The following is a 17,393-nucleotide window of genomic DNA, read 5'->3' on the forward strand; positions in this document are numbered from 1 at the left end:
ATGGAACTTCAGACAGATACGGAGTATAACATGCAAGCCTCTGTGCCAAGTTTTAATTCTATGACTAGCATTTGGATTTATTTTTTAACGTCCCTTGCCTATGGGCAAGTGGTTGATAAAATTTCACTTGCTCGTCCTTAAAACTCACTGGGCATTGGGCAGTGGGATTTGTTAGCCCCTGAATCATAAGGAGTAACTCTTACAACAGGGCTCGACATTAACGCTTGTCCGCTTGTCCGGTACCAATGAAAAAAGATTACGGAAGTGAATATTGCTGGGCACTTGACCGATTGGACAAGTGATTTTTTATGTAAAGAAGTCTTCAAATATTAAATAAAAAAAAACTATTGAAAAGTTTATCAAATAAAAACGGAAGCAGTACATAATAAACCAGAATTTCGATCCCGATATCAATCGCTACACACTTGATCGGGATCGATGTTCACTAATTGCAGCCATACTATTGCATGGTGTGGATCTTACGAGGTATGCGAGTTTGGAATATATTTGACTGATATTACAGATTCACTTGCGAACATTTAAATGGTTGTCAGGACAAGAAGTCTAGATAAAATTTTGTTCTATATGTGTTTGTCTTATTTATCAATAACAACACTAATAAATCACGCACATTTAATTTTTTAATTTCAGTAATTGTTTTCAAGTTGATAGGATAAGATATTCATAGAAAAATTTTCAGACAAGTGAAGTTGAAGTTCGGACAAGTAAATATCTTGGTCAATTGTCCGAATGCACAAGTAGGAAAAAAAGTTAATGTCGAGCCCTGTACAGCACTGAAAATAACTACCAACTGGAGCATGTTAATCATATGTAACTTACTTTTTTGAGGTTATACATCTTACGTAATAAAAATGCATGTAAAGAAAAAATTGCAACATTTTGAATTGTCAAAGAATTTTTGTATGGCTGAACACATCCATAGTTATTTGCCCATATCTGAATTAATACAGCAAACTTCTATGAGAAGACAGAACATAAAAGAAGAAAAAAAATACAATTTTTCACACTAAAAAGTTTTGTTTCAGGCTACATGTTATAAAGAAAAAAAAATATTAACATCTAACAAATTATAGAATTTAGGAATGTCAGAGCAAAATTAAATTTAAATTTAATTAATAATATGGTTTAATTGCAGATAATTATATAATTCCAATCATATCAGCTTCAGTCGAAAAGTTTTTCTCTTGTAGTTCTATGAAAACCTAAAAGAAAATGTTGTTGGGTCAATATGCAATGCTATTTTTACTGCACAGACATGAAATGATAAAAAAGTTTGATTGATCCAGATTGATCGATGGATATTAACGGTCTTAGTCTGGACATAAAATGACCAATTGTTGACCAGAGTAGACCCTTCCTGTGGGTTGTATTTGTCATTTGGTCACTTGGTGATAGAAAAAGATGTGCACGTAGTTGATCGATTATGATGGAGTTTTACTGCAGTAGGGTCAGACTAGTGGTGTCTCTGTTTAATCACATGCAGTTTATTATGGCGTTTCTGTGAGACTAATATATTTTATTGTCATGATAAGTTTCTCAAAAATAGGTATCTGGGAAATGTCAGTGCTGATACTATTAGATCTTTCATGGGGAAATGCCTTTTTTTTTTTATTGTGGTTGCATAATTGTATTATAATTTATTATCATGTTAAGTATTTAAAAAATAGATGTCTTGGAAATGTCAATGGTGATATATCTTTTGAAAGTAATTAAATTTTATACAAGTTTATAAAGTGATTGCCCCCTGTGCATTCCCCCAAGTAAACTGTACTTTGTGCATCGGCTTCATCCTTGCAGCATTCAGCTTTGGAATGTGTGCATGGGCATGATTTTAAGTGCATAATATTTAAAGTGCAAGGACATTAAATTTTTGGAACTCTAAGATTTTATACTGCATGTTTTAAGTCTAAAAATTAGTTGTTATATACATGATATAACTCTGTCTGACTTTTGTGCTCGCCCGCACCAATATTTAAATTTTTTTCATTTTAAATATGGAAAAAATGTGGAAAAAATACAGAGAGAATTAACCATACGGAAAAGCAGAAAATATACGGAAATAATCTGGAAAATATACGGAAATAATACGGAGAATTGGACTTAGTCTATTTTTCATCTGGAAAAATATTTAACTCTTAACTTAGAATATTTTTCATCTGGAAAAAATACAGAGCTCCGGACTTCAGCAGTTCTCTGTTTCTACTAAATGTTATGTACAATTTGATCGGGATCGAAAGAACGTTTCAAAAAGTCGGGCTCAGTGATCAATTAATATAAACAACAGACCGCCAAAATTTGACCTTGGCTTCCATGTTGTAACGTCTGCACTGTTTTGAAGAGGAGGTTTGTTGACCAGGAAGCCTGAGATCGTATTGCTGTATCAACCAATAGATGCAGATACACGTATTTCATATACAGTAGGTCAGTCATATTTTTTTTAATGTGTGTCAGTGATGATGAAAATAAAATTGCTCTAGGCGTAGGACTGAGCTACCAGGCTACGTTCGTTTCAGCCAATATGCCCAGTATATGATTCAAATTATTCAATCAGCTCATAGAACTTCTAAAGGTGTTAAATTAATTTTGGGGAGCCATGGGCTGTAATCTCTAGCAATGATTTACCATACATTTTATTTTGGTAGCATCTGTGCAAAAGGAGGAGATTTTCTGAAAAAGTATAAGTGGTTATTCAACTAACTGCGATTTTAACAGGCTTCAATAAAGCTGGTTCATGGATGGTTATGTATGACGTATATATGTTCTTTTTTTTTTCTTTTTAATTGCTTGTTTAATTAAGAACAGTCAAATTGATATAAAATTGAAGAACCCAAACTTGTGTTTATAAAAAGATTATAAAAGGAATAAAAGCAATTAATTTAAATTTTATTAATATTGCACCATAATTTAAGTATTTTTTATTAACTTATAGGATTTGCCAATTTGACCGCAAGTGCTGCTGCAAGAAATTAAACATGCAGTGACCTTACAAATTACAAAGAAGTCTGAAGAAAATTTTTATTGGACAGATGGGTGTAAAGCACAGACATCAGAGATATAAACTGAATAATGTGAGAAATATGAATCAGAAATGCAGGTAGAAAATGGCAAATGTGATCCAGATCGATAAAAATGTCTATAAAATTGCTTTTTTTTGGTAAATATTCAATGCTAGCTATGTCAATTGTTATTTTTTCCCCCAATATCTAAAAGTGTTGAACTTTTCACTACCACTTTTGCTTTTATAGAATGAATAGATTTCCATTTAATTTATATATATCAAAAAAAATGCCACATTCTTATTTTTTTCATGATGAATTTGTGGCTTAATAAAAGTTCAAACTTTTTCCATACATGCTCCTCTGTTTGTTTGTCAAAGATATAAGATCCAATACGTTGCTCGTGTCCATAATGTGTAAATTTTTCATTCATTTAAATGTTTTTCTCATAATGGTATAAAAAATTGTACATAATTTTGCACATTGTTGATGGTTTTGTAAATATGTATGTATGTATGCATCATGTAGCAGTTTTAAGCCATTTATAACCATGTGATTAACTCCGTATTTTCTCCAGATTTCTGTATTCCCGCATTTTATCAATCAAGTAAATACCTCCATATTTTTTATATATGGAAATGCGGAAATCTGGAGAGAATAAAAATTAAATCCATATTTTCTCCATATTTTGAATACGGAGAAAATCTGGAAATTTGAATCTACGGAAATCTGGAATGAATGCGGAAAATTAGTCCAAATACTCCCGTCCGCATTTTCTCCTTATTTTGAATATGGAAAATATATGGAGATCTGAGGTGCGGGCTCTGTATAAAATCAGAATTTTACTTTTTAAAACTTGTAAAAAGTTGTTTGCCCTCTTGTAAATTGACCATTCTCAGATAATACTGAGTTGAATAGGCAGAAATTTGCTAAAAAAAAGTACACACTCTTTATATTTAAAAATAACTACCCCCTTAAAAACTACACTGTACTAATGGGCTTTCATTGGCATGACTTTGGGAGAGAGACAGAGAGGGACCAATTGTATATCTTCAAAGGCAAGATCTTGTTTGAGGATATTTCTTGATTTTTATGATTAAAAAGTAAAAAAAATGATAAAGCATTTAGCAGTTTAAAAATTTTCTCTCATTTGGTTTCCAATATTATGGGAAGCTTTGTCTAATGAATGTTTTCAAAAACAAATGAGAAAAGTTACAGATTTGAGATAAAGAATTTCAGTGAAAAGCATGTAATAATGGTTTAATAAAATCTACAGATAAATAAGTTTTAATCTATTTTCCAGATCACCCAGGTACATCCATGATAAAAAAAGTTTATTTTTTTTTATTTCTTGAGACATTCCCCAATCTGAGCTGCGTATGCTTCACTTGAATGTACTTACTAGTGATAGCAGCTAGTCTTGCTAACTTTTGTATGTGATTCTAATGAAAATTATTCTCTGACATATGTATTGTGTATGGGAACACTTTTGAGAAGTTCCCTAATGGCATGGCCCCCCTCTCTCTCTTGTCTAGTTGATAGTATACAGGCTACGCGACTCAGTGAAACCTACACAATCACAGGTAAATCTGGGTCACAGACGCCTCGTAGATTTCAAATCTTCCCAAAGGAAATTTTTTTCTGACAAAAAAGTTTCTTCTGAGAGTGGACACAGATTTTTCTGAGAGAAGACAGTTTCATTGTTTGCAAAACAGATTTTGTGCTCGAGGAATTAAAACGTTGACTGTTTATGCAGTTAAAAGACAGGGACTTTTTGAATTTGTTTTGTTTTTAAATCGAGTACCGGATTACATTTGGACCCGCTGTTGACATTTGAAGTGCAGGTAAGCTAAGGTAAGGGGGAACTGATTTGAGATACGTTACTGTATGTGTTTAGTGTTTTTTCTGTTTGATTTTTGGTATTTGACAATTTAGAGTTGTAAATATTTTGCATTAAAGTTGCATATCATGCATATTGGCAAGATTGATGAAGAAAACATATTTTCAATGTTGAAACTTTTTAAAAGAATTGAAGGCTGTAAAATAATGCATATACATGTAGTTGTAAAATTCTTGAATTTGTCAAAAATGTTGTTTGCATATGTAGTTTTGGTGGGATAATAAGTACGTTTCATGATCAGTTGAAAGCTGTTAATTAATTTACATACAGTAACACATATTGATTGGTAATGTGTTATTTTCAGCATAGAAAAATTGTTACATCTCACATGCAGAAATTGTGACAGCTATCTCAGTCATTAAAAAAATAAAATCAATCAAAAGAAAAGAAGAACATAGTTACGATGAAAAGTATATTGTGTCTATGTGCACATGCATTGCAATAAACTTTTGTTTTCATGCAGTTCAGCATGTAAATATTCTTGGCTTTAAATTATACTATATGGTAGTAAAAACCAGTTGTAGATTAAATTTGTAGTCCTTAGGATACACCATTGTAAGACTTAAAAAACAAATTAAATTACAAATACGGGACACAAAGCACAATTGTAAACAGTAGTAAATATATTGGCCTACTTGTTTTGATGTGTGTTTGCCAATTTTAGGGGCAATTAAGATGCAATCTGCAATTAATTAATGCATGTCATTAATTGCAGGTCACTCTTTGTTTAATTAGATATTCAGTGTAGTAATCTTATGTCTTCAGACTTGTGTTTCCTTGTTCAGATTGAACAGTAAATTAAATATATGCTCCAAAGGTTGTTTTCACTTCATGCAGTTTAATGATGAAGATTAACAAACATTTAAGGGAAATAAATTTATTGATTTCAAGAATTTTTCACTCATATAGAGACATCACCATATACATGAAGGGCTTAAAATTTAGACCTATACTTGGCACTCAGGGTCGTTGAGCAGGGACTGGAATCTTTATCATGCCAATGCCTACCAAAACATGAACTGCATGAGCATGATGAGCTTCATGAGTTTTAAGGTCTCATCTGAAAGATGTAATTAATTAAAGCAATTAGTTAATGAATGGAGAAACAAAGTGAGAAGTCTTGCATGCATGAATGTACACTAATCCTGTTTTTTGTAAATCTGTAAAGTTTCTAAATGCAAAGAATATATATGTTAAATTAAGACAAGGTGAAAAAAATTACATATGTAGCTCAAGGGAGATTTTTTTTAAAAAATTCAACAGATTTTAAATTTTTTTGGTGCAAATCTAGATAGATCAGTTCTTGGTGTGTATTTTTAGATGAAATGCTTGGCAGTTAAATTGAGTAAGATACAGAAAAAACTTTTTTACCCTCTTTTCCTTTCAGATTTCCCCCCTCTCCTTTCATCAGTGTCATGCTTATTTAAGATCTTACTATCTGGGGGGTTTCTAACAGACTCAGATAAATGATAAAAAAAAATTCAAGTTTGTAAAAAAAAATTCCAGTCTGTAAATTTTCCTTTCTATAATCTATAATAAAAAATCAAGAAGAAGATAGATCTAAAAATTCTGATATGATATTTATCTTGTGTTCTAAATTTAAGGTTTACATCTGAAGTTGTGATGATAATGAAATTGGGTGAGGGTTTGGGATGGGAGTGGGGATTGGTTGGTGGTTAAGGTACTTAAGGATCTCTGTGACATCTCTGCAATCAGAGGGTACAGTAAAACTTGTCTAATCCAGGTGTTCTGTATTCTGAAATCTTGCCTATTACATTCTTTAATTTAATTAAGTCCCATTTAGTAGCAAATTCAGTTATAATCAGGAGAGCCTAATCCAGCCAATTTCTTTGAAAGTAGTGGTGTCTCCTATAAGATAATTTCACTGTACAGTTTCCAATCAATGTTTTTGGTAGAATTGATACTTATGCATGGTAGTTGATATTGAATGCACTTGAAACAAAATGGCAGCCCCCATGCAAACTCAGATTTGTGTATCAAGTGTCAGAATCCTCTGTTGTCAAACAAAGAACTTTTTTCCCATTGTAGAAGATAAAATAACCTATACCAGCCAGTTATCTTTGTGTTCTTTTTAAAACGATGAGCCAACTAAAGATGTCTATTTGATTGTTTACATTCCATGTCAGTTGTGTTCTTGTCATGATAAGGGAGTTGAGCAGACCTCTAAAACGTAACGGTAACCCTTGATAAAAGAAGAATCAGTGTCTGTGGTAGATGTCGGAGCACATGGGCTTGACATTTGTGTTTTGGGGAAAATGTTTTAGAGGCGAGTCAATGATATTGAACAGAACTTGATTTCTGATTAGTGCTCTTGGTACAGGTAATTACAGGATTTTTGATTAAAGATGGAGAAAAATAGACAAATAATGATATAAATATACACTGTAACAGTATATTTTTAGAAAATAAAAAAAATCAAAGATTTTGGGGTAATAAAAGATTAAATCTTTTGAAGAGTCTGAATGAGACTTGAGGCTTTTATAATGCAAATTAATTGAATTCATAGTAGAGAATGTCTTTCAAGAAAAAAGTTTATCATAAAACAACATTATACAAATTTTCATTAGCCTATAAGCTTTTGTTTTACACAATTTTACATCTGATATTTTTTTCCTCTTCTTAAACCATTCACATGACACTGTATAGACCCATTAATTCAGTCAAATTATGCATGAAAATATACAGATTGCAGGCATTGCTATCAGTGTGTAATTTTTTCCTATCTATACACAGGCAATTAGGATGGTTGCCTTCATATATTACAAGAATAACACACAAGATAGGCCTTGGAAATTAGATATGCAGAGAAATATGCACACCACTGCATTTCTTATTTGAATTAATTAAAATACTGTGAATGTCCACAGGGCCATAGCATATATTACAACTAAGCTAAACATGTTACAGAAACTTTGTACCAAAAAGTGCAAAGGGGTGAAAATTCTAGATCCCCCCCCCCCCCCCCCCCACATGACCTAGTAACATTTAACAAACCCCTGTAACGTTGGCATTAATTAGTCTGTAATATAATTAGTTTTTGCACTTCATGACATGACCAAAGTCCTATGATGGTCTTAAATGGTCTGGTCTATTTCAGGGCCTATTCTGAGTGACATTGGTATATATATCAGTCATAATCTTGACTCACTTCCTCCTTTACGTTTATCACTTGTGGTGCCTTTGTCTTATGTGGTCTCTCGTGGTTTTGGGCCTGTTTAGAGGTTATCCAGCCTTTGATTCATTTCCAGGTGTTTGTGCAGGTATAAGATAGCCCCCCTTACAGGATTTACGGGTGTAACACTACAGCATAAGACTTAAGTTCCTTGGAGTATTTTAGCTAGGTGTCACTCAGATTCAGAAGTGGATTTTGTGAAGGGAAAAGTTACATTAGAATCTTCAATGTTCAGTTACATTTTATAAGATGTTTATGATTGCATGGCTGTTTTGAAAGGTGTTCATACTAATTTTCATACACTACATGCATTTTTGCTCATTTTGATGTTATAAATTAAAAAGGTGATTATCTCAGAATATTTTGTATGGTGTGTATAATTTGATTGATATTTGTAAGATGTCCATATTCAGCTAGAGATGGTCAAGCTGTAAGTATTGATGAGGTCACTTCAAAGTTTTAATGCCATGGTCATCATTCATGAAATATTGCTAAGAAATTTTTCTTGCATTCTGAAAAAAAGTCATAAAAAGACCAGATTTCATTTATGATTCAGTGCAAGGTAAATTTGTATTAGTCAGTATTAAAGTTCAAGTTCATAAAAAATAAAATCTTCATGCTGCATGCATAAAGGCCAAAAAACCTAACTTTATATATACTTTTGGCATGATAGCCTAGCACTAAATTTACAGGGCACAAAAAAAGGAACAATTTGCCTGTGCAATGTTGACAAAAAGTTTTAGATTTTAAACCCTTTCTTAAGCTACCTGAATACATTAATTAAAAACAGAATATGAACACCACTTTATGTCTGTTATAAAAGGTATAATGTCTTCCAAACAAAAATTAATCTTATTTTAAGGTACAGCATACAACACAAAAAAGACTATATCTGGAAATCTAAATGCATTTAAATGGAATTGTAAGAAAGTATAGTATGAGAAAAAAATGGGGTCTTCGTGGCTTATTAGTTCCCCCCTGTATTATTTTACATCAGGTTGTTAGCGGTTATGTCTGGTCCTTTGCTGAAAGGTATTGAAATGGAACGCTCAAAGTGAAAATTGAGCCTAATTTTTGATGTGATATTTTTGTGGATAGATGCGTTTAAAGGTATTTTTTTACAAATTTTTTTTTGTGTGTGTATGAATCATCTTGATTTCTGATATTATTCATATGTGCAGTATGTTTTTATGAGGGTGACTCAAATTTCAGGAAGGGTCATTTAGATTTACCAGGGTTTTAGAAAAATAGTAATTTTTCAAAACAAATAATATGCATTGCAGTAATGTACAAAATGACCCTCAATCCATTCCTCTGTTGCAGTAATCATTGTAAGCCAGATGTTTTTAGGAGGTCCCCCCACCCACCCCTCCAAAAAAGGGGGGAGTTACATTTTATTGCAGCTTAGCATGTTTTACTGACATGAGTTTCATTTGCTGCAAATAATGTCTTTGACTTATTGCTAAGAAAATCTCAGTATTAAATGCGACAAACACTGCATGACCTTTTTGGAATTGAAAATTAGGGCATTGGGGCAATATAAAGAAATTTCTTGTTGACACATATCCCTTACTATTTTTAATGAATTGTGCAAATTAAGTTTGAGCGATTCCTTAGATAATTTCCAAATTATGTTAATTAACCCATTACCCTGTGTTAAGCTTAATTGCATTGCACCAAGAAAGTTTGACATTGCAAGGTTTTGTATGCTGATCTCTTCCTTATTTAATTTTTTCTATACCACTTTCAGTTGCCAAATCTGATATAAAGATAAATTGAATTTTGTTCTATGTTTCCTTTTACAGAAAAATGAGGAACTGTTGACATTTGGCGTGTGACATTCATTTAAATACTAAATGGCTTAGAGTTTTAAATTATTCTTGTTAAAGTTCTTGAATATCAATTAAATAAAAAGTTGAAACTTCAAAATTTCAATTACAGTTACATCTATGTCATTTGCATTACCATTTCCCTTATTTTAGTTTCATAATCTCGAATAAGAAAGTGGCTTCCGTATCCCCCCCCCCTTTCCATTCAATTGAAGTTGGAACTTCAACATTTCTTCTATGTCATAAGAATCACCATTTCCTTATTTTAATTACCAGGGTAGTTCAAATTCATAATCCCATATAGGAAATTTCTGTCTCCAAAATGAACACCCCCCCCCCCCAAAAAAAAAAAAAAAAAAAATTGCTTTTTGCTTTTGAGACAGAGAGAGAGAGAAAAAATAGCTAAGATAAATAATTAGATTTTAAATACATTCTAGCCCCATTCTCTCAAACTCACTGGGACTAAGACAAAAACTTTGAGATACTACAGTATCTTAGGATTAGAGACACTTTGTGTGAAATAATTAAAGGAGTTATAAGTGATTGGGACTCCAAAATCACTTCCATGGTACTCTAGATATTGGAGTGTTCATGATACTTAAGCTCAACTGTATTAGATGTTGTATACTCTGTTAACAAAACTTTTAAATTTTTACTTTTTAGGCAATCTTTCAATTAAATAAATTTAAAACTTCAAAATTCCTATCATATCTATTATATCATTAGCATTTAGCATCACCCTTTCTTATTGAAGAAATAAGAACGCTGCTTCTGATTTCTGAATATTAAGAGATGTATAACCCTGGTATTCGAGATATCAGTTCTACTGTAATGTTGTATGCTCTGTTGATGTCAACATTTTGAAATTTTATTTTCAGGCAGTCTTTCCCCAGATGGAGAGAAAAAGCCGACACAGGCCCTACAGCTCAGCCTGGAACTGGCTCTCAATGAGCGAGATCTGATGCTGAGGGAGAACGCCAAGGCCGTCGAGGAACGCGATCAGGCGATCAGACAGCTAGAGCAGCTCAGGAGCGAGCACAACTCAGCGTTAACGAGTCTAGAGAACATTACAGGAAAACCGTCCAAAAATACAAACTCGTAAGTCAATAGAGAACTTATTAATAGGAAAACTCAAAGAATACAAACTCATAAGTCATAAAAAAGTGGAAAATAATAAATCTGTGTAAATAGAGAACTTAACAAGAATACTAACTCATAAGTAAATAGAGAACTTACATCACATGAAAACCCTCCAGGAATACAAACTCCTAAGTCAATATAGAACATATTAACAGGAAATCTGTCCAATAATACTAACTCGTAAGTCATCAAAAACGGAAATTGTAAATCAGTGTTTTATAGAGAACATAACAGGAAAACCGTCCAAGAATACTGACTCGTAAGTCAATAGAGAACTTATAAACAGGAAATCTGTCCAATAATACTAACTCGTAAGTCATCAAAAATGGAAATTGTAAATCAGTGTTTTATAGAGAACATAACAGGAAAACCGTTCAAGAATACTGACTCTTAAGTCAATAGAGAACTTATAAACAGGAAAACTGTTCAAGAATACAAACTCGTAAGTCAAAAGAAAAAAACAGAATTTAGTGTTACAGGAAAACATGCTTTTATATAGAAGTTGCTTCATGAAACGTACCATTTAGTTTCACAATATGTTTTAATGCTAGGGGAATTAAAATCACTTTGCTGTAAGTTTAATTTAAGTGTGTTTGCTATAAGCGTGTTTAACTGTGATAGAGAACTTAACAGGAATATGGTTCAAAAATACAAACTCACAAGTCATAAGATAAAGAAATTCTATAAGCAGTGCTTATAGAAAACAAAAAAGGAATAATAATTGCAAACCATTGAAAAAAAAATGTAATTTTCTTTAATTTAAAAATTGTAAGAGATTGATGTGAGACACAGTGGTTATTAAATAATCTTTATTTTTGAACTGTGAAGTGAGGTTAAAGTGATTTAAAATTTTGGATGAAAGTTATTTAGTTTGCAAAATATACTAAAGGAAACTAATGTGATGAATAATATTCAATTTGAGCATATTTAAATTTACAAGATATATCATATGATAATTTCAAACTAAAAAATCCATTTAAAACTTTTTTAAAAAGATGTTTAAGTTGCAATTGCATGGTTAAAAGAACAAACATTTTGTCACATTTAATAAAGGATTTCAGTTTGAAATGAATTTGGATTTTTTGGCAATTTGTAACATTTTACATACTTGCAGTAAAATTTGATTTTTATTGCCAACACACTTATAAAGAACATAAAAAAGAAGAGATTTCATAGCAAGTCTCAAAATATATTACAGACTAATTGGATATATAGCAAACATCATAACTGATCAAATTCTTTTGTCCCTTGCACTTTGCTGAAAGCATGCTTTACATTATTTGTGATATTACCACTTTCGATTGAGTTTATAAGGAGTTATTTTTTGTGTCTTATTCTAAAATGTTCATTGCTTCTTACAGAAAGTCAACAGAACTGAGCCCTGCAGCACACAGAAAAAGTCAGAGACTCCTAGAGAAATTCAGAGACATGGAGCAGGAAACTGATCATGAAGATGTAAGTCTAAACTTTACTTTATAGCAAGAAAAAAAGGTCACATTTATAGCTCTACTGGTCTGAGAAATCGTCTCTGACAAAATGGTAGAATAGACAGCGATCGAAATCTGTTTACAGGGTAATCAGAAATTAAACACATTTAGAAAAAGAAAATGTAGTGTCTTTAAACATGACACAAGTGAAAATTTAGAGAGACTTCTTTGAGTTATCTCCCTTTTGCTCTGAGCAGCCAATATTGTTGCGAGTTTTTCATAAGAAATATAGCAAATGTTTTGATTCATTATTAAAGGGCTTTGTGAAAAAACCTCAAAAAGTAAAGGTAAGCTTCCTAATTTGCATGATGTGAGTTTTTACCCCAAACCTTTGATGTCATGAAATTCACATTTCATATTTTTATCACAATTACTAAGGTTTAAAATAATAAATAATATGTAGCTGCACATGCAGTGATAATTAAAATTTTGAAATATTTAGTTGTTTACTGTAAACCAACATTTTCGCGAAGTTGCGTCAGAATATTTCTCGCCGCGAACCGATTCTTAAAGTCTATATTAAAATTTTAAAATATTTAAATCTAAAGTCGTCGCGAATAAAAGTTGGTTTACAGTATTTTATGTAAAATTTTAGCTTTGCACTGGGGGTGGGGGTAAAAAATGAAAATATATTTTTATTTTATGAATTTCATGATGTCATTGAATTTTATAATCCTGTTATAAAATAATTTGATGTACTTGTGTAACCTTAGTAACCTTAATTTATATGTTCTTGGCCTGGATTACCCCCCTATTTTCCCAAACTCTTCTAATTTTTGAAATTTTCGTCTTGCATGAAAATTATGTATTTTCTTTAATCCAATAAAAAATTAAATTAAGCATTTAAAACGTGCTCTGGACTTAAAAAAATGTGCATGGTTGGCTTTAATTAATTATTTTAATTTTGCATGCTGTTTTGTGTATGAGAGTGAAAATGAAAGGTAGGAAAGGGAGATTTTTGGTTGATGGTAAAGAAGTAATGTTAGAAAGGAGGAGGGGGGCTTAGAGAGTTGGGAAAGAAGGGGATTTTGATGAGAGGAGGTAGAGGAAAAAAAAGAAGAAAACTAGGTGTGGAAGAGTGAGATGGGGTGGGATGGGGTCAGGGGGGGGGGGGGGAGAAAGAGGGATAGGTTAAGAGAAGGCCCCTCTTCACCATCCTGAGATAGATTTTGCTGAATTTTGAAAAGTCATATTGCATTAACTAAATAGAGTTTATAAATTAAACTCAAGGGATGTTTTGAAGAAATCAAATCTGCAGTATTTTGTTTGTGACAAAATCTGATATAACATATTTATTGATGCAGGGTACATTAAACAATAGTAAAATGCAAATGAATTTTAAAATAAACCATTTGTGCCTCAAGTTGATGTCTGATTCTGAGGAGAATTAAGGAGATAGATATATGTGCATTTGATTTAAAGACCCAATTTTTTTACCGTACGGTTACCTGAGGAGGGGGAGTGGTCCAAGTAACAGTGGTGTTATTTACCTGGAGACCCCCAATACCCAAGATGTAAAAATCTTTATACACGTAGCATTACACAGGAAGTCTGTGTCTGGTGATCAAGGTCAACATTCCGTGTTTTGTGTCTAAATTTGAGTGAAACTACTTGAAATAACAGATATTTCCATATAAAATTTATTATTTATACTTTCAGCGATATCTAATGAAGAAAAAAAGTTATAAAGAAATATCGTTTTTATATTTTGAAAGAATGTTGAATTAAAGAAATGAACACAGAGTAAAACTACAAAGAAAACATTTCTTTTCCTAATTAAACTTCTGTAAATATTAAAATAAAAAAAAACAATAAAATATTCCATTCATAGGCCTATCCGTCGTGTGAACATATATACAATGTACCGCGATTAGAATATCGCCTAAAATACAATATAGCCGTTAAGAAGTCACGTTAATAATTATCTACTCACAATTGTTTTTGAAATAAAATTTTACCAAGATTCTTTTTTTAACCCCCCTGTATACACGGCGGCTACATGAAAGTGTTTGACGCGTGACCAGGCAATCGTTTTCAAAAGCCACAAACTCAGACTATCAGGTAGCACGGGTAGCTGGCCTGTCAATCAAATCAGAAGCTATTGTTTTTTTTAATGATTGACAGGCGGTAAATTATTGATCTTGAATCAGGTAGATTTTGGGGGCGTTAACAAAAAATTGGGTGTTTAAGCTTTATGTAAGGACAGGATTTGATGAGGCTCCCCAGGCCTACTCTTGAAAGAAGATTGACACTTTCAATCATCTTCTCTGTCTGTCTGTCTGTTAGTAGACTTTGATAGTTGGTGTTAATGATATGCAGTTAAACTTTGCTTTCTTGAATTTCAATATCTTCAATATAATGGAACTGTGATGTCATTTGGAAGTCCCAATGACTTTTTCTTGATTTATTTTACCCTCATCATTTTCATTAAATTGGATTTGTATTAAATGAGGTTTAACAGGATATAATACTCTATATGAAAAATAAAATTCATTAAAAAAAAAAAACAAAACAAATTCAAATGACAGAAGCAATGTGAGAATAATTTAAAGAAAAGCTTGGACATGATAGGACAAATTTTGATACTTCAGCAAAAAATTTAAGACAGCAATTAAGGGACCCATTATCAAGTTGTGATAAATTTGTAATTCCAAGTCACACAAAATCTTGGGTGGGTTTGTGGTTTAGATGCTAATTGTGCTCTGTGTCTGGGCTGTATCAGTAAAACGCTGTCAGGACCCTGAAGTTCAGTGATAAAAACCCTTCTAATTTGGAAACTGTGTTATCAGCTTATTTAGGAGGGAAACAATTAAAATTACATGGCGGGACAGACTAATTTGAATTTATAATTAGAGGGGCACAGAGAAGGGGGGATGATGAAGCTTTAAGTTAATGTAGAAAGATGAAGGGGGAAGAAAAATTGAGATTCAGCATGTTTCTAGAGAAAAAAGAATTGTGTTGTAAGGTCTAAATTTTTTATAATAGATAATACATCAATAAAGAGGAGGAATGTTGTTGATTGAAGAGAAAAAGAAATGCTGGCCATTATTAATGAAGAAATTTTTTTTTTCTAGAACATACTTGATTTATGATAAGCTGCCATATTCAAGGTTGTTATTTGCTCAAAGTTAATGGTTTTCTTTTTTTAAAAATGAGGAAGGGAGAGATATATTTGTTTTACGAGTTTCCCCATTCCTTCAATGAAGCAGCTAGCACCCATGTACATAAGGTGAAAGAGAACAGTACCGACTTGTGTATTATATGGCTGGTCAGACGCCTATTTCAGCTGTCAATCCTTGTTACGAACATGACAAACGAGGAGAATCCGAGAGATAGGAATGTTTGTGTGTATAACCTTAAGGGGGCCTGGAGCAAACGTACGTGAGACACGGAAAAAAAAAAAGTGTATCTGGCTGTCTGGCTCTCTACACCTGTTGGGAACCCCCAGGTACATGCATGTTACAAGGCTCTGATACCCCTGTAATGTGACAAGGGGACCAGCTAGACCATAGGATTTTTTGTATTCGATACTGTTTGGTGACCCAGAGAGATTTTGGATGAAAGGTGTATAAATCAGGTTTATTTTCTTCACGTGCATGGATTTTTTTTAGCCCTGAGAGATTTTGCTGTCATGTCAAATCAAAATGATTGCTAAGCACGCTAAGTGCTCGTTTTGATTTTTTTTTTTTGGTTGTGTGCAAACTTGGGATAGTGCAGTGTTTCAAAGGAAGATTGCAGAGGAAGATTTTTAAGAAATTTTGATTACGGAGCATCAATTTCTTTGATGAAAGGATATAAAAGTGAAAAGAGTGTTTTATTGAACATCTCAATGAACTGTTTGTTGCAAGATAAATGAATTTGGGGAACCATAAGCAATATTGCTCTGCATGACTAAATCATTGATTCAAATTTTCTGTAGAGACATAAAGGAACTTTTAGATGGGATACCCTCCTCTGCAATGAATTAAGTTTCAAATTTTTAGTGCATAAAGACAGATTGTTTAAATTTGACAAATTGGTCTACCTAGATAGTGTTCGTGATACAGGTCAATTTGAAAATATTGATTTCACACTTGGACTTTTTATAGTATTTTCAAGTAGGACAATCTGAAAAGACCATTCATTCTTGGACAAATAAAGTATTTTCAAGCAGGACAAATTGAAAATATAATTCACTCTTGGACTTATTTTCATGTGACAAGACTGGCACCTGTTTAGGAGAGAGAAGTTAAACCTATATACACTGTATACAAAGGGTTAACAAGGGCAATTTAAATGTACATGGATCAAGCAGCTTTTAACCTTTAGATCAAACTTTCACTTTTATTCCTTAGGATTAACCTTCTCTCTTTCTTACGGAGACTTTAAAATTTTTTTCCAGGCTGTAGTTTTTACATGGCAAGAAAGGACTTGTGTGTATATATATCTGTTAACGCAGAGTCGTGAATGAAAAGTTAAAACTGATTTCTCTTTTTATCTTCTCTTTTTTATGTTATCTTTGGTGATCGTGTTTTGTTACGTAACCTGTTTAAAGAAAGCCAGGGGACTTAATCTGAGGAGGAATTTACATTGTTTATTTTTATTGTTTATTTGTTTGTTACCTGTTTGTTTACAACTTTACCTGGATAAGGTGAAACTATTAGAAGAAGAAGCTAACCCCAGCAGGGAGCAGTCATTATATATTTTCATTTCAAAGGAGAAGTCATTGTATATCTGTGTGTAGAGATTGCATCACTACTTTACACTGTGTTTATAGCAGGAGAAAGGAATTACAATACTTAAAAGCCTTTTAACTCAATTTACTTGAAGAGGAATTTAACAAAATAA

General features: G+C 32.3%; 1 protein-coding gene across 1 annotated transcript in view; it reads left to right on the top strand.

The window, feature by feature from the left end:
* Positions 1-17,393, top strand: part of LOC134229157 (uncharacterized) — a 71,900-nt gene that overhangs the window by 1,348 nt on the left and 53,159 nt on the right. Inside the window, 3 exon segments of the mRNA XM_062710861.1 lie at positions 10,818-11,037; positions 12,441-12,534; positions 12,824-12,853. Coding sequence (XP_062566845.1) covers positions 10,818-11,037; positions 12,441-12,534; positions 12,824-12,853 — 344 coding nt within the window.

This window comes from Saccostrea cucullata, unplaced genomic scaffold, assembly GCF_032062105.1.
Source record: "Saccostrea cucullata isolate Sc308-1 unplaced genomic scaffold, CSIRO_AGI_Scuc_v1 ctg572, whole genome shotgun sequence".
NCBI classification, from domain to species: Eukaryota; Metazoa; Mollusca; class Bivalvia; order Ostreida; family Ostreidae; genus Saccostrea; species Saccostrea cuccullata.